This window comes from Chiloscyllium plagiosum, chromosome 11 (assembly GCF_004010195.1).
Source record: "Chiloscyllium plagiosum isolate BGI_BamShark_2017 chromosome 11, ASM401019v2, whole genome shotgun sequence".
Taxonomy (NCBI): domain Eukaryota; kingdom Metazoa; phylum Chordata; class Chondrichthyes; order Orectolobiformes; family Hemiscylliidae; genus Chiloscyllium; species Chiloscyllium plagiosum.
In genome coordinates this window covers 83,048,348-83,063,936 of record NC_057720.1, presented here as the reverse complement: position 1 = coordinate 83,063,936, position 15,589 = coordinate 83,048,348, and the positions used below count along the sequence as shown (strand labels likewise).

The 15,589-nt window shown below is 40.8% G+C and overlaps 1 protein-coding gene across 1 annotated transcript in view; it reads left to right on the top strand.

Moving 5' to 3' along the window:
* LOC122554629 (LIM homeobox transcription factor 1-alpha-like) overlaps positions 1-15,589 on the top strand; it is a 283,529-nt gene that overhangs the window by 21,475 nt on the left and 246,465 nt on the right. The window contains exon 2 of the mRNA XM_043699952.1: positions 4,688-4,874. Coding sequence (XP_043555887.1) covers positions 4,688-4,874 — 187 coding nt within the window. The remainder of the gene's footprint in view (positions 1-4,687; positions 4,875-15,589) is intronic.

Sequence of the window (15,589 nt, the reverse complement as noted above, 5' to 3'; positions counted from 1 at the left end):
GCCATCCTGACCAGGTCTGGCCTACACATATAAATGCACAGCAATGTGGTTAGATCTTAACTGGCCAGGAAGTGGTAACTCACTCAGTTGAAGTGGCACTAGGGATGGAAAACAAAAGTTGAAGTGGAGGATTATCAGATGAGCTGTGATCTCGCTGAACGGCAGAACTGATGGGCTGAATGGTCTACTCCTGCTGCTTTTCTGGACTTGTTCATGCTCATTTGTGGACTTGTTGAGCTGAAGGGCCTATTTCCACACTGTAGGTAATCTAATCTAGTCTAATCTAATCTAATCATTGGTTGTGAATGCTGGTGAAACCACATTCCTTGAAAGATTTTTTAAAAATGCCTTGTTCTTGCTCACTGATCCAGAATGTCTGGCCTTAATTTGCATTCTTCTCACAGCTTAAATTACCACCTAACTTAATATTATCACAAATGTTGATACATTATTCTCAGCCCCCTCATCAAAGTCATTATATGGATTGCAAGTAGCTGAGACACAAATACTTATCCTTATGGCACCCTGCTAGCTATAACACACCAACCCAATGTTCCTATTTATTCCTACTCTCTGATTCCTGTCCATTAGCCAATTTCCATTCTATGCTAATTTATTACCCTGAATCCCATAAGTCCTAATTTTGTGTGTAACAATCTTATTTATGATATACTATGAAATTATTTTTGAAAGTCCAAATCAAATTCATCCACTGGCTCCTCCTCAACCATCTTTCTAGTTAAATGCTCCATCAACTTTAACAGTTTGCCAAATGCAATCTCCCTTTTTTTAATGGGTGTCCAATCTGCCTAATCATATGATGATTTTTCTCAGCTTATTATCATATCTTAAAAGTAAGAATCAAATCTCACAAATAGATTCTAGCTTTTTGCCTATTCCTGGTGTTAGGCTGTCCGACCCTTCATTCCTCATTTTCTTTCTTCTTCCTGAAATAGCATTGTTAGGTTCATTACATTCCAATCCCTGGGAGCTGTTCCAGAAACAAAGGAATTCGAGAAGATCAAAACCAATACGTCCACTATTTCAGCAGCTCCCTGATTTGAAACCCTCAGGTGCAGATTGTCCAGTCTATTGTTTTTGTCACTACATTGTCCATTAATTTCTCCAGATCCATTTCTTCACTTGTACTGTTTGTTAAAAGTCCTCTGTTCTCAGTATGCACTCGGTCCCTCATTATTTGGTTATTGTGTCTACTGCCATGATGATAGGCACAAAGTCTCTGCCATTTCCTTATTCCCCATTGTGATTTTTCGATCTTATTTGATTTGATTTATTATTGTCATGTGTACCTAGGTTCAGTGAAAAGCTTTGTTTTGCGTGCAGTACGGGCAGATCATTCCATATGAAGTGCATTAGGGTAATAGATCAGAGTGAAGAATACAAATGTTATGGCTGCAAAGAAGGTGTACAGAGAGCAAGATCAACATTAAATTTAAATTTTGAGAGGTCCATTCAGAAGTCTAATAACAGCAAGGAAGAAACTGTTCTTGAATCTATTTGTACATGAATACAAACTTTTATATTTTCTGCCTGACAGAAGATTATGACTTCACCTGCTGTTTGTTGTTAATGGGCCAATATTTACTTTCACTAATTTATGCACCTTTAGAAGCAACACAATCTGTTTTCATCTCTTGCTAGGTTACTCTCGTGCTCTCTTTTCTCTTTCTGTATCCTTTTCTGAATCTCCTTCGCTGAATTCTAAAACTTGCTTTAACGTTATGTATTAATTCTTTAAATATTAGACAATTTTTGTCTACTATTATACTTTTTAAATATAGTACCCTCACCTACCTTGGCTGAATCATCGCTCATACCCATGTAGTTGGTTTAATTTAGCTTTAAGACTCTAGTTTTGGCTCGGACTCTCTCCCCAAAGAACTAGTTTCAAAACTGAGATTGATTTTTTTAAGCAAGGGTATGGACAGAATTAAAATACAAATCATCCACATTCCGATTGAATGGTGGAACAGACTTGAGGGGTCAAATGAATTACTTCTGTTCAACTCACTGTTCCAATGAATTGGCAAAGCATTTGTAAATGAAGCATGTAAAAGGCCACTGTAAAAGTACAGAGAAATGACATTTTAAGAGCATGTTGGGATGAATGTGTTCTCCTGTGCTGCAGTTTCTGCGATTTTTGGTATATGAGGCTTTTCTGCCCATTCTTCTATCTGGATTCTTTGGTGTTGAGAATCTCTTAGAGGTGGGAACATGATGGCTTGCCAATCCAATCTAACCTGCATTTGTGCTTCCGGTCTCCCCTTCAAGCTGCCTTCACTGGATTGGAAAGCTTCTGCCCACTGTGAGCAGTAGCCATGTCAACTGCATTCAAATGTATCTGCATTTCTACATTCGTGTGGGCTACTACCTGCGATAAAGGGGAGGTGATGGCCTAGTGGTATTATCACTGGACTGGAAATCCAGAAATCCATGTAATGTTCTGGGGACCTGGGTTTGAATCCTGCCTTGGCAGATGGTGGAATTTGAATTCAACAAAAAGCTGGAATTAAGAGTCTAATGATGACCATGCATTGATTTTTGGAAACATTCATCTGGGTCATTAACATCCTTTAGGGGAAGGAAGCTGCCATCCTTACCTGGTCTCGCCCACATGTGACTCCAGACCCACAGTAATTAAATTAGATTAGATTAGATTTCCTACAGTGTGGAAACAGGCCCTTCGGCCCAACCAGTCCAAACCGGCCCTCCAAAGAGTAACCCACCCAGATCCATTTCCCTCTGACTAATGCACCTAGCACCATGGGCAATTTAATGTGGTTGACTCTTAATTGCCCTCTGGCCTATCCAGTGATGTCCTCATCCAATGAATAAAGAAACACCTTATCTGCATTTACTTATTGAGCTATTCAATTGTTTGTAATGTAGAACAAATATGATTGAATTTTCAGCTCTGAAACCTGACATGCCAATTGAGAGAAATCTCCCCTTTGCTTGATTCCTCTAAAAATGGAATTAAAACAGAAGGACCTGGAGAAACTTGGCAGCACCTGTGGAGAGATGGTGTTAATGTTTTGATTCCAATATGATCCCTCTTTGGAACCAAACGTGGTTGGAAACGTGATGGGTTTTATGCTTTTGGAAAAGAGTAAAGTGCTGAAGTGGAAATTAAAGTCCTCCTTCTTCCAAGTTTGCCTGCTTAGGCAATTTAAGACCTTCAGAATGCAACATTGAGTTTAATAATTTCAGGCCATGAACTCTATTGGCAATTTTTACTATAACCCTCTCCAACAGTGTCTTGTTTGCATAGATTTGCTGTCAGCAGAACTGATCTATTTTCTGCTATTAACACCTAACATTAACACCTACTATTCATCTGTAGCTTTTTTCTACAACCTTATTCACTCCATTTGCCATTTTGTTTGGGCACCTTTCTCACCAATTCCACTTTTCCTTCTCCCCTGCTTTCTAATAGCATAATGACCATGACATTTCAATCCTGTTCAATTCCAGGCAAGGGTCATAATAGACTTGAAACATTAACTCTGTTTCTCTCCTCACAGGTGCTGCCAGACTTGCTGAGTTTCCTCCAGGACTTCCTGCTTTATTTCAGATTTTCAGGATCTGCATTGTTTTGATTTTGTTTTGATCACTGAAGCTGGTTATTTACCTCATAGCGGAATCTTGCTGTTTGCGATTTTGCTGTTATTACAACAATGATTACACTTCCACAGGTGTTTCTTTGGGTGTGAAGCACTTTAGAATTTTCTGAGTGGAAACGGTGCGTTATAAATACGACGCTGATTTCTCTTCGTCATTTAGTAGTCATTTGGTATTGCTGAAAATAAAAAAAAGACATATTATGTTGTAGCAACATGTTGTTTTCCCTTTTGTGTGGAATTTCTAGTGAATTATCCTGATCAGTACAAGAATGAAAGGCTTTGACAAAATGTGTTTTTTTTAAAGCAAGACTCAAATTTATTTCTTTAGTTGATAAGCTCATTTAAATCATCAATGTGTTTGGCTGCTGCAGGACATTACATTTGCAGTGGAAGGTCATTTTCTAATGGAAAGAATTAAGAAGGACTTTCATTTCTTTGTATCAAACTGTGCTTTTGTCTGTAGTACATTTCAATGCATAGAAGATACAATCAGTTTTTATAATGATGCAAATAGTAAATCTTTGCAATATGAGGTCCAATTAATACAGTGTTTAGCTGATAATGCATATTTAATATGTCATATATTCACCCTCTTCAACAATGAAATATACATTCACCACTTTATTCAGAACTCCCTCCATTCATTCCTTCATGTCCATATGTATCTATCACTTCACTATTTCTTATTGCCTATTCATGTCTTTAACTCTCTACTTGCATTTATACGTTCATTGCAATCTCTACTCCTGTGTTGTTCTAGCTCTCTTTCTCCTTAACCTTTCACTTATCTATCCATCCACCCAAATATTTACCTGTCTGTCTATTTGACTCTCTCTGTTCATATCCAAGTCTTTATCCAGCCCACACTTTCCATCTCTCCAACTCATGTTTTTTCATTGCTGTATCTGACACTATCTTCATATAGACCGGCTTCTTCCAAGTTCTGATACCAGTGGAAATGGTATTTCAGAGGTGTCACCTGGCAGATGGCTGAGCTTGTGGCATTAACAACTTCACGGATTCCTCCTGTCTTTTCTCTCCAGGGCCCAGTGGAAAGGAGAGGGCGGTATGTGAAGGCTGTGACAGGGTGATCGTAGACCGCTTTCTGTTGAGGGTGAATGACAGCTTTTGGCACGAGCAGTGTGTGCAATGTGCTGGGTGCAGGGAGCCCCTCACCACCACTTGCTACTACAGAGACAAGAAGCTTTACTGCAAACATGACTACGAGAAGTAAGTGAGGAACAAACATCTCATTAACTAATGTTAAGATGTACGATCCCACCTCCCCCTCCCCATTAAAGTTGGTTTCTGGTCCAATGATTCTCTGCACCCCATCTCCACATACTGTTCACCAGATCAAGAAGAACAGGCAGACCATCTGTTGCTTGGTCTCTGTCAGTGCCTCACTTGAACCACGGCTGACAGAAGCCTCAAAGGGAGTGACTTTGCCTCTATTGTCCCTCTCTCTGGGAGGGAAGTGGATGACACTTCAGCATGTACTGCATCCTACCTACCTCTCCCTGTGGTTCCACACTAAGTACTTCACACGGTCAATATCCCAGTCAATCCTGTAAAATATAATAGAAGTAATTACCGTGATGGATACTGTACAGCGTTAAACCTGACCATGTGAAGGAATTGATAACCTTGAGTATAGGTTTAAAAATTAAGAGAGTGGGAGTCTTAACAGGAGTCGTAACTTCTTCATGTTTGATGCTGTGTTATTTATGCAGTTTGAAAAATGTTATGGTTAACCTGATTCTGAAATATCCAATTTAAAAGAAATGTGTGGAGTCTGCAACTGTGAGTATGATGGTCAAAAACCAACATAGCTACACATTGGTGAATTAGAAAGTTGTTCTCAAATAATCGTATGTCTTGTTCATTGGCAGTACTGAGCACAGCTACAAAGCTGAAACAGTGCTAATGTTGGTAAACTTTATTTGCTAATGATATCTTGATCAGAATCATATGAATTGCAATTGACGCATAATTCACTCTTGGAATATGTGTACCTTTTAGATATTTGTTAGAACGATGCATTTAGTTGGTAATGACAGTAGAAACAACTATGCAGCATGTGAAATTTTAACACATGAACATGAATAATAAGGGGAATGTGAAACAATGCTATAATTCACTGGGGTTATACAAAATGTTGTGGAAACATATTCAATGAATGTGTCATGAAATGGCACAGTTAACACAGAGAACTCCTATGGAGTAGAGGTAATGTACCTACCTCTAAGCTAGAGGATCTGAGTTCAACTCTCATCTGTTCCAGAGGTGTGTTGCCACATCTCTGAACATGTTGATTTTTAAAAAAAAACTTGAGTAAGTTGTAGTGCAGTTGTAATGTCCATACCTCTGAGCCAGAAATCCCAGGTTCAAGTCCCACCAGTTCCAGTTTTTGTTTTAATGGCTACCCGCAAATTCCTCATATTAGGTCACAATAAAACAGTGGCTTTTTTTCCTCTTCCATCTGTACTACTTAAAAATACCACTTGGTGGATTCCCTGTTGTGATTTGTTACTTCTTTAAGAATATGATATTTGGAACCAATGGTGGTGGAAGGGTACTTTTCGGACTGGAGGCCTGTGGCTAGTGGTGTGCCACAAGGATCGGTGCTGGGTCCACTGCTTTTCATCATTTACATAAAAGAGTTGGATGCGATCATTGCAGGTATAGTTAGTCAGTTTGTAGATGACACCAAATTGGAGGTGTAGTGTTACCTCAGAGTACAACAGGATCCTGATCAGATGGGCCAATGGGCTGAGAAGTGGTAGATGTAGTTTAATTTAGATAAATGTGAGGTGCTGCATTTTGGAAAGGCAAATCAGAGCAGGACTTATACACTTAATGGTAAGGATCAACGAGGCGAAAGTGAGGGCAGCAGATGCTGGAGATTAGAGTCAAGAGAGTGTTGCTGGAAAAGCACAGCAGGTCAGGCAGCATCCAAGGGGCAGGATAATTGACATTTTGGGCAAATTCCTGATGAAGGGCTTTTGCCTGAAACATCAATTTTCCTGCTCCTCGGATGCTGCCTGACCTGTTGAGCTTTTCCAGCACAACACTCTTGACTTAATGGTAAGGTATTGGGGAGTGTCGCTGAATAAAGAGACCTCAGAGTGCAGGTCCATATTTCCTTGGAGGAGTTGCAGGTAGATATGATAGTGAAGAAGGCGTTTGGTATGCATTCCTTTATTGGGCATAGCATTGAGTATAGGAGTTGGGAGGGCATGTTGTGGCTGTACAGGACATTGGTTCGGCCACTTTTGGAATATTGTGTGGAATTCTGGTCTCCCTCCTATCAGAAGGATATTGCAAAACTTGAAAGGGTTCAAAAAAGCTATACAAGGATGTTGCTCAGGATTTGAGCGACAGGGAGAGGCTGAATAGGCTGCAGCTGTTTTCCCTACAGCGTCAGAGGCTGAGGGGTGATCTTAAAGAGGTTTATAAAATCATGTGGGCATTGATAGGGTAAATAGACAAGGTCTTTTCCTTGGGGTAGGGGAGAACATAACTAGAGGGCTTAGGTTTATGGTGAGAGGGGAAAAATTTAACAAGGACCTAAGGGACAACTTTGTCACGCAAAAGGTGATGTGTGTGTGGAATGAGCTGCCAGAAGAAATGATGGAGGCTGGTACAATTACAACATTTAAAAGACATCTGGATGGGTATATGAATAGGAAGGGTTTTGAGGGATAAGGGCCAAGTGCTGGCAAATGGGATGAGATGAGATTGGGATGTCTGGTCAGCGTGGTCGAGTTGGACCTCAGAGTCTGTTTCCATTCTGTGCATCTCTATGACTCAAAATTACCACTGTTTGAAATGTGAGAGTTTGTGTTGGAGTGAAACTGATCTGGGAGTTTGGGACATTATTGAATTGGTGACCTTTTTAACACCCCCACTTTCCTAAACCTTCATTTCCATTAACTTCGGTGGTGTTTCATTTTCATTTTACACTGATTGCTGGGGTTAATTTCATCCTCAAAAGTTTTACATGAAATGTAGATAACTGGTTCCAGTATTAAATTGGAAATGTTTACTGCACCCTTATGCCTAAGTAATGTATCACCTCACAGTTGAAATGTCATAGAATAGCGTGAGTTAATCCATTCCCACATAAAGGATGCTGCCCATTGCATCTGATTTATTTTCTTCAACCAATCTTTCTCTAATGGGGATCTCAGCTCAATAAGAAATCAAAATGCATTTGTAATTTTATAGAATTTACTGCATTAAAGTGACCGTTCAGTTCTATTTCTTTATGCTGGTCTCCCAGATGCTTTATCCAATCTCCATGAGCATGTCCTTTCTCTCTCAACCACTTCTCTATGCACACATCTAAAGAACCATCATCATTTCTCTCTCTGAGAGAGAGAGAGAGAGACAAGATTATGTCTAGGTTGAGGATAACCACCTCTGAAACATGAAGAGATAGGCTTTCATGAAATACCACAGTCAGGATGGGGATCGAGCCTGTGACACTAGTTATACCCAGCACCACAGCCTAACCAATTGAGCTAACCAACCCCTTGTACTTGTCTAGGTACATTAGTTTCATCAATGAATTCTTGGACCTGTTGCCTGAAATTAAAGAGCATTTCAATTAGGTTCTTATTGTGCATGGTTTTGGAAAGTAAGTTAGTCTAAAAAACAATAGGAATTGGAGGATCCAAGGGCTGCAGTTAAAAATATTAATTGCTTGATTTACTTTGCACAGGCTAGAATTACTCCATACACCTCAGATTGGGAATGTGATACAAAAAGAGCATTAGCAAGTCTTCACTGGTGTGGTGATGGGATACTGACCTAGGGAGCAGAAGACGATCAGACTGAAGCATAATCACTCTGGTGAAAACTTGACAAAAGACAGCGTTGAACATGAAAAGCTGCTTTACAACAAGGTGGAATATGCAAACCAATCTGCAAGAGTTTATATACAACTCAATGTAAATTTCAGTAACAATGGGATCAGTTATTGCTGGTTATGGTGTGTGCAATAGTAAACACTTGAAGTTGTTATGATCACAGACCAGATTACTGAATTTGATTTACAGTCTGACTAGCAACTAGTAATGTTCCTTTTTAATTAAGCAAAGTGTGAGATTCAGGTGCTTACTAAGACAATAAAGCCTCAAAGCTTCTTGGTTTTCAACTGATGACAATTAACTTCACTATGCAAATAGAATCTACAATATGTATATAACTTATATCTTAACACCCAGAATTAACATGACGTAAATATTGGTAATAGTTGAATCCTCTACAGAGCAGATCGAATGGCAGATGTGGTCAAGTGAGGTCTCATGGATTTCTCAGCAACTCTCAGGCAGTGGTGACGCAATGCATGGTCACGACTCATCAAACGTTTATCGGGATTCCAGTTCTTATCTTTCACAAGCCTAGCTTTGGAGCTCCCTCAAATGTCACTCTGCCAAGGACTGTCTCAATGACTCCTCAAGTGCTGGGTAGTTCACTCTCCCAATCGGGTCTGCACTCCCTGTATCCTGGAAGTTACATTTCAGCACCTATTCAATGGCACAATTTCAGCTTGTCTGCAGACAGGTATCTTCACCAAGTTAGTACTGCCTGTTCATTTCTTTAATCTTTCTCAGTTGCATCAAGAAAATCTTAGAATTGGTGAATTGGATGATTTTCCTTCACCCAATTCTTTGCATAACTGAATTACTAATGGAACAACTTTCTCCCAAGGCCTTAGACCCCCCAAGGCTTTTCTGAACCACGTTTCCATGTTGGTTGGACCTATTGGCTCCCAGCTCTTCTCCTGAGTCTTAATTGCTTGGCCTGCTCCAACAGCACCATTTTTTGGGATGCAGCCCGCTCTCCCTGCTCCTGAATAACACCCAGGGTAGCAGCCTCGCACTCTGACTGCTTCCATCTAATTGATTGTTCAAGGATTGCTGAACAATCTCAAGTCACCTACTGAGACCCTCACAATAAGCCCTGTTCTCTATTGCTAGGTAGAATTGGATGTAGTAATTAGGAATGGAACTCAAATGTAACTAATATTGGTTCGTCAAGTTTCTAAAATGCATTGACAGATTGTTGGCTTACACAATACAAATGTATAGGATCAAAATAGGATATCATCATACGGTAAAGTAAAGGAAGAATTTAAAGGCCACATGAAAAGGCTGGATTTGAATATGAAGAAATGAATTTTGTGGCAGAACCCGCAGGAATAGGATGAGCTCAAAGACCTCCTTTAATACAGTAAGTTTTGTAATTCTAGGTAAGACATTTTCTTGCCTGCAGGATATTTTCAAAACATACCTTTACTTTTTAAATCAAAGTTGGAGCAATAGAATTGGAACAGAACACAGTGAGCATTTCAAAGAATACTGCGTGTCAATCACATACTCCTCTGTTTATCTCTTGCTGTACACTTCTGTACATTTATACTTCGGTAGACCATTGTCTGAGGTTAACATACATGTGTTGCACTATATTAAGATCCTTAGGCGTTTGTGTGGCAGAATAAACACGATTGATTTTTGTTTGAAAGCAGCTACCCCATTTTTATCCCTTGGAGTTTTCAAAAGTATGTTGCTGATTCTCAGGTGGTGTGTGCATTGTGTGGGGTTCAATTAATACCCAAATGTAGAAGGTTTTGCATTTATCAGGAGAGAAAGGTATCAGTTCTTCTTGATAGAGCTGTACTGGGAGGCAGCCAGGGGTGACTTTGTGAAACCAAGAATATAATGATTCCTAGATTCTTAGATGGAACTGGCATGAGCTCCTTCCAATGTACCCCTGACAGCTTACACCCATTCGCTGGCATTTCTGCCAAAGTTATCAGGAAGACCGTTACCCCATCATGCGTTCTGACAAAAACATTAGCTATAAATTTGCCTTTAACCTTTAAACCATTTCTGCAACAGTTTGGTGGTGTTACCTATTCCAGAGTTGCATTCTCAGTGCCTAGTATTTCTGCTTGGTTTCCACCCAGTTAGCAGCATATTCTGAACTTGAATCAAATAATGTTAAAGATTGCAGAATTTAGTCTGTTGCGCAACATAGCATGTTGTGGCCATAAGCATGTTAGGTCTACCATCTGCAAAACTGATATTTCTAAAGCAGTTACAATTATACAGCATTAAAACAGACCCTTTTGTCCAACTCCTCCATGCCGAGCAGATATCTTAGATTAATCTGCTCCCATTTGCAAACATTCGGCCCATATCCCTCTAAATCTTTCCTATTCATGTACCCACCCTAATACCTTTTAAATGTTGTAATTATACCCATCTTCATCACTTCCTCTGGCAGCTCATTCCATACACGTACTACCCTCTGCATGAAAAAGTTGCCCATTAGGTCCCTTCTAGATCCTTCCCCTCTCACCTTAAACCTATGCCATATAACTTTGGACTCCCCCCTACCCTGGGGAAAAGACCTTGGGCTATTCACCCTGCTTATGCCCCTTAAGATCACTCTATAAGATCACCCTTCTGCCTGCAATGCTACATGGAAAATAGCTCCAGCCTTTCCCTGTAGTTCAACCCCCTCCCCAACCTGGCAACATCCTTGTAAATCTCTTCTGAACTCTTTGAAGTTTTACAACATCTTCCCTACAGCAGGTCTATTCACAAAACCAGACAGTCTTCCAAATTGAAATGGTGTAATTTGCCCTCCCCTATACACCTGTGGGTGGGGTATTCACCCAGATACTTCAGAGCACAAACCCCTTAGTCATATCACTTCAAATTTAATTCCCCAAACTTGCAGTGACCAGAGGTCAGTGGAAGCCTGGTCTTGTTTCGGTTTCTCTTGTTCTTGTTGCAATAGCTTTAAATTATCTAAAATTAAGTTCAAATGAGTTTGAATTCAGTCAATTATGGCAGCACAGGACACACCTTCATGGCTTCAATTGACTGCTGTTCACAGGTCTTCTATACCTAGGGCAGACTGAGGCAGTCAATTGAATCCAATTATAAAAGCCAGACCAAGTGCTTTAAATCCATCAACTGAAGATTGGCTCATTTCTTTGCAACCCCACTCTTCCATGTAATGCTGCAGGAAAACCTGTTCCAGTTACAAGTTGAGTACAATTGATGACACTTCTTAATTGCACTGGAGCATGGCAAATGACACATTGAGGATTACGTTAATGAGTTTGCACAGCAACCCTGAAGTCGCTCAGCCAAATAGGCCTGGCATATTTCAGGTTTGGTTTATTGGTTGTACCCCGAGCTGAAAGTGCACGACGGTTTAATAGAAGCGTGCAATGAGCTGAAAAATGTGGCAGATTTTGCAGTTTTCATTTGCTTTTGGACGAATAACATGTAATGAGGAGATAAGAAATACCAGCAATAATTTCCTGATCTGTGCAGGGGAGAAGATGTGCATCAATGTGGTAGTTTGGATACCAGGCTAGAGGTTTTAAAACCTTGCTAATAGTTGGGGGAGGGAAGGTGAAGGAGGGAGCAGCCCCTTGTCCTGAGGTGCTGGGAAAAGTGTGTGTCAGTGTTGGTGACATTGCAATGAGGGTTAGTACTAACACAGTAAGAAAGAAGAGCACATGATGAGGCTGAACGAAAGACCATCTTACTGAATAGATCCAAACTTCATTACCGTCAGCATGAGTAAAGTTGGAAATGGAGTCAAAAAGAGGAAGAGGACTTGCCTTGCACTCACACCATGCCTTAAATTTCTTTACAGCTAATTCTGAAGGCTAGCATCTACTGTAATGTAGAAAATGCCACATCCGATTTGCATACAGCAAGATCCCGTTGGCAACAATGTGATGATAACGATCCATTTGAGGTGAAGGTTGAGGGATAATATTAACACCCAGACGTCTGTATGTGCTCTTACAACCACCCGGGAAAGCATTGGTGTACTGTCCCAACTAAAAGGTGGCCCTCTGGAAATGTAGCAATACCTCAAGTGCTGCATATTTGGAATCTAGGAAGAAATGTGATCAAGCAGGTCCAATTGTTTTAAAACAGTGAGAGAGAGAGAGAGAGAGAGAGGGGCTGAAGGCCAGAGAACAATCTCGTGAAATGCCAGAATGCTCTGGTCAGGTAGCAGCGTAAAATTGGAGACAATGTGTAAAATACAACAAATCACTGTAAATTTTACTTCAGCCAGTCACCACTTCCTAATGACAAATCTTTAAAACAAAATCTCAAAAAGCACATTGTACTGTATATCCTAATTTTTAAATAAAAAGTATTGTTCATTCTCTTTTTTTGATGGTCTTTGGATGTTAGAATTATTTTGGTAGCTCTGTTTGTTTTAATGGAAATGCATTGAAAGAAAAAAACAAAACTTTTATCCATGTAACACTTTTCTAAATCTTGGAGCTGTCCTCAAGCACCTTAGAGTCAAGGGAGTCGTTGCTAACTCTCAATGGGCAGTATTAAGGCTGGGTTACTAAGCCATACTTATAGGCCATTGAGTACGGTTAACGTGAAGAGCTCAGATTCCTGCCACGTGTCGGCTGTGAAGACCTTTTTCAGCTGTTTACAACCTGTGCGGAGAATGAGTTGGAAAAGTTGCTTGCAGACGTCCAGCAGCTCCTGTCTGTTGGTTGTTAACGATGGTATCAGCTTGAGTGTGAGAATTTATAGACCCTCTCTCAAGAGCAATAAACTCCGCGTTAATGCTGCAATTAAGCAACCAGTTGAAGCAAGCCTGGAGAAGCCAGTCCGCAAGGTAGAGGTTTTGCAATCAGAACGTGAGCTCCTCTGAAAGTGAGGTGATTTAAAACCGAATTATGGCTGGTTTTCTTTTTTGTTATTTAATGCTGCATTATTAAAAATCTTCGCTCAAACTTTGGCCCTGCTGAAGTATAAACCAAATATGGATGGGGAACAATCATTGTAAATGAAGGAAGGTATAAAGCCACATACAGCAAACTTAAAAAAAAAGCACAAGTGGAATTTTGCAAAGGTTTAAGAGGTAGATGGAATGGTTTGTTTTTCAATCAAATGGGAAAGCAAATAAAAAATGTGCAAGCAGCTGTTCTCTGTATGTTATTGGCAGAGAGGCATTAAATATTTATTGTAATTTCACCTTCACGGAAGGGAAGGACCTGGTGCTGGATGTAGTAATAAGTTTGAGATACACCACAAATCTAAATGGAAGCCACATTTCTTTGATCAAGAAAACAGAAGAGACCCACCGATTCTCCGAGGAGTGTCAATCACGAAGATTGCTACACTGCTCCCTTTTGTTCTAAACCAAGTGGGAAAGCTCTGCATTTCTGACAGGAGATTCCAGTCAGAGCTCCTTCAGGCATGCAGAGCCATACTTCCATTCTGATGGGGTCCCGTGCAGAATCACTGGGAATAGGCAAAGCACGGTCCTTTCGCTGTTGCATTCTGAAAAACTAAGGTCCACACTCACAACCACTACCCAACTGTAACAGCGTTAGGGTGTTGGGAGGGTGGGGCGCCTGGTGGAGTACAGGGGCAGCTTCAAATCAGACAGCCGGGTGTCCAGAGCACTGGGCAGGGGTTTGGGTCATAGGTGAAGCTTCAGTCCACATTCGGGGTGGGGAAAGAGACGGGGTTCAGGGGAACATCGTGTCACGTGCCGAGGTGGTCAGGAGAAGGGAAGGCTAGGGTTTGATGACAGAGAGGGGTCCATTAGTGGGAATGTGTCAGTGGGTATTGGGTCATGCTACAGGGGAGGTGTAATTGGGAATCAGTTCAATCGTTACTCAGGAGTCGAACTAGATATTCGATTGTTCTGCCTTTCCTCAGTAACCATTTACTTAACTTCAATGGAATCCTTCAAATTCTCCCATTTGAAGGAATGCTTTTGGACTGTTGGGGAATTGCCCTGCGGAATCTCCCGTTTCCTGAGCTTTTCCCTCAAAGTCTGCTTTGTCGGGAATTCCACGTGGTCCCCTTGCACAACATCCATCTGCACTGGGCAAATTATTATTTGGCCGTGGGAAAATTCAGACCACTGCCAACGTTGATGTTTAGGAGAATTTGGGTGCACACAAAGTTGACGCACAGGTTAAGCCAGCATTCAGGGAGAAAAAATGATAAACTGGTCTGTATTGGAGGTATTTTTAAATGAGCCTGTTCAGAAATGTCATGACACAAGCCTGCGGAAGGATCTTCTGAGTCAGAGCTAGAAACACTACCACTGTGCCACACACCCTGTATGTTCTGTATTATATACTTGCATTGGAGGTGGGGTAAGGAAGACTAACTAGATTGGTCACTGGGTGAGTGAGGGGATTGTCCTGTGATGAGTGTTTTGAGCTTGTACTTGCTCTGAAGTTTTAAGGAATGAGATGTGATCTTATTGAGACCTCTAAATGAACCTGATGAGGTCAATACTGAGTGATTGTTTCCCCTGGTTGGGGAATCTCAGATATAGTCTCAGTCATACAGAACTGAGATGAGGAAAATTTACTTCACTCAAGGGGATGTAAATGTTTGGAAATCTCTTCTACAGAGGATAATGGGTGTCTTCAAGGCTGAGGAAGCTGATTTTTGGTCTCAGACAATCAAGGAATTTGGTCGCTTCATAAAGGACTCAGGGTCTGAAAGGGAAGCTGAAAATGCTGAGGTGTGCCTTAAGCCCACCCACTTTGATGTCATCTCTGGTAAGAGAACAGCTTTGGGTTATAAAGAAGCAAGTTCTACCAGCTGGTTCCTCCTCATAGACCCTGTAACAATGTCTATCGCATGAGTGCAACTTGTGCCTAGCTGCTTTCCCAGGATAAACTACATCTTATTTAAAGTGAGAGTCTCTTTTCATTAGGCTACCAAGTAGTGTTCTTCTGCCATACCAGACAAAGCAGTCCCAGTAGATTCTTAGCAGTGGTACAGAGAGCTTGTACACTTGACACAAGAAGTGACACAGACTGCTCACAGAATAAGACCATAAGACATAGAAATGGAAGTAAGGCTATTTGGCCCATCAAGTCCACTCTGCCATTCAATCATGGC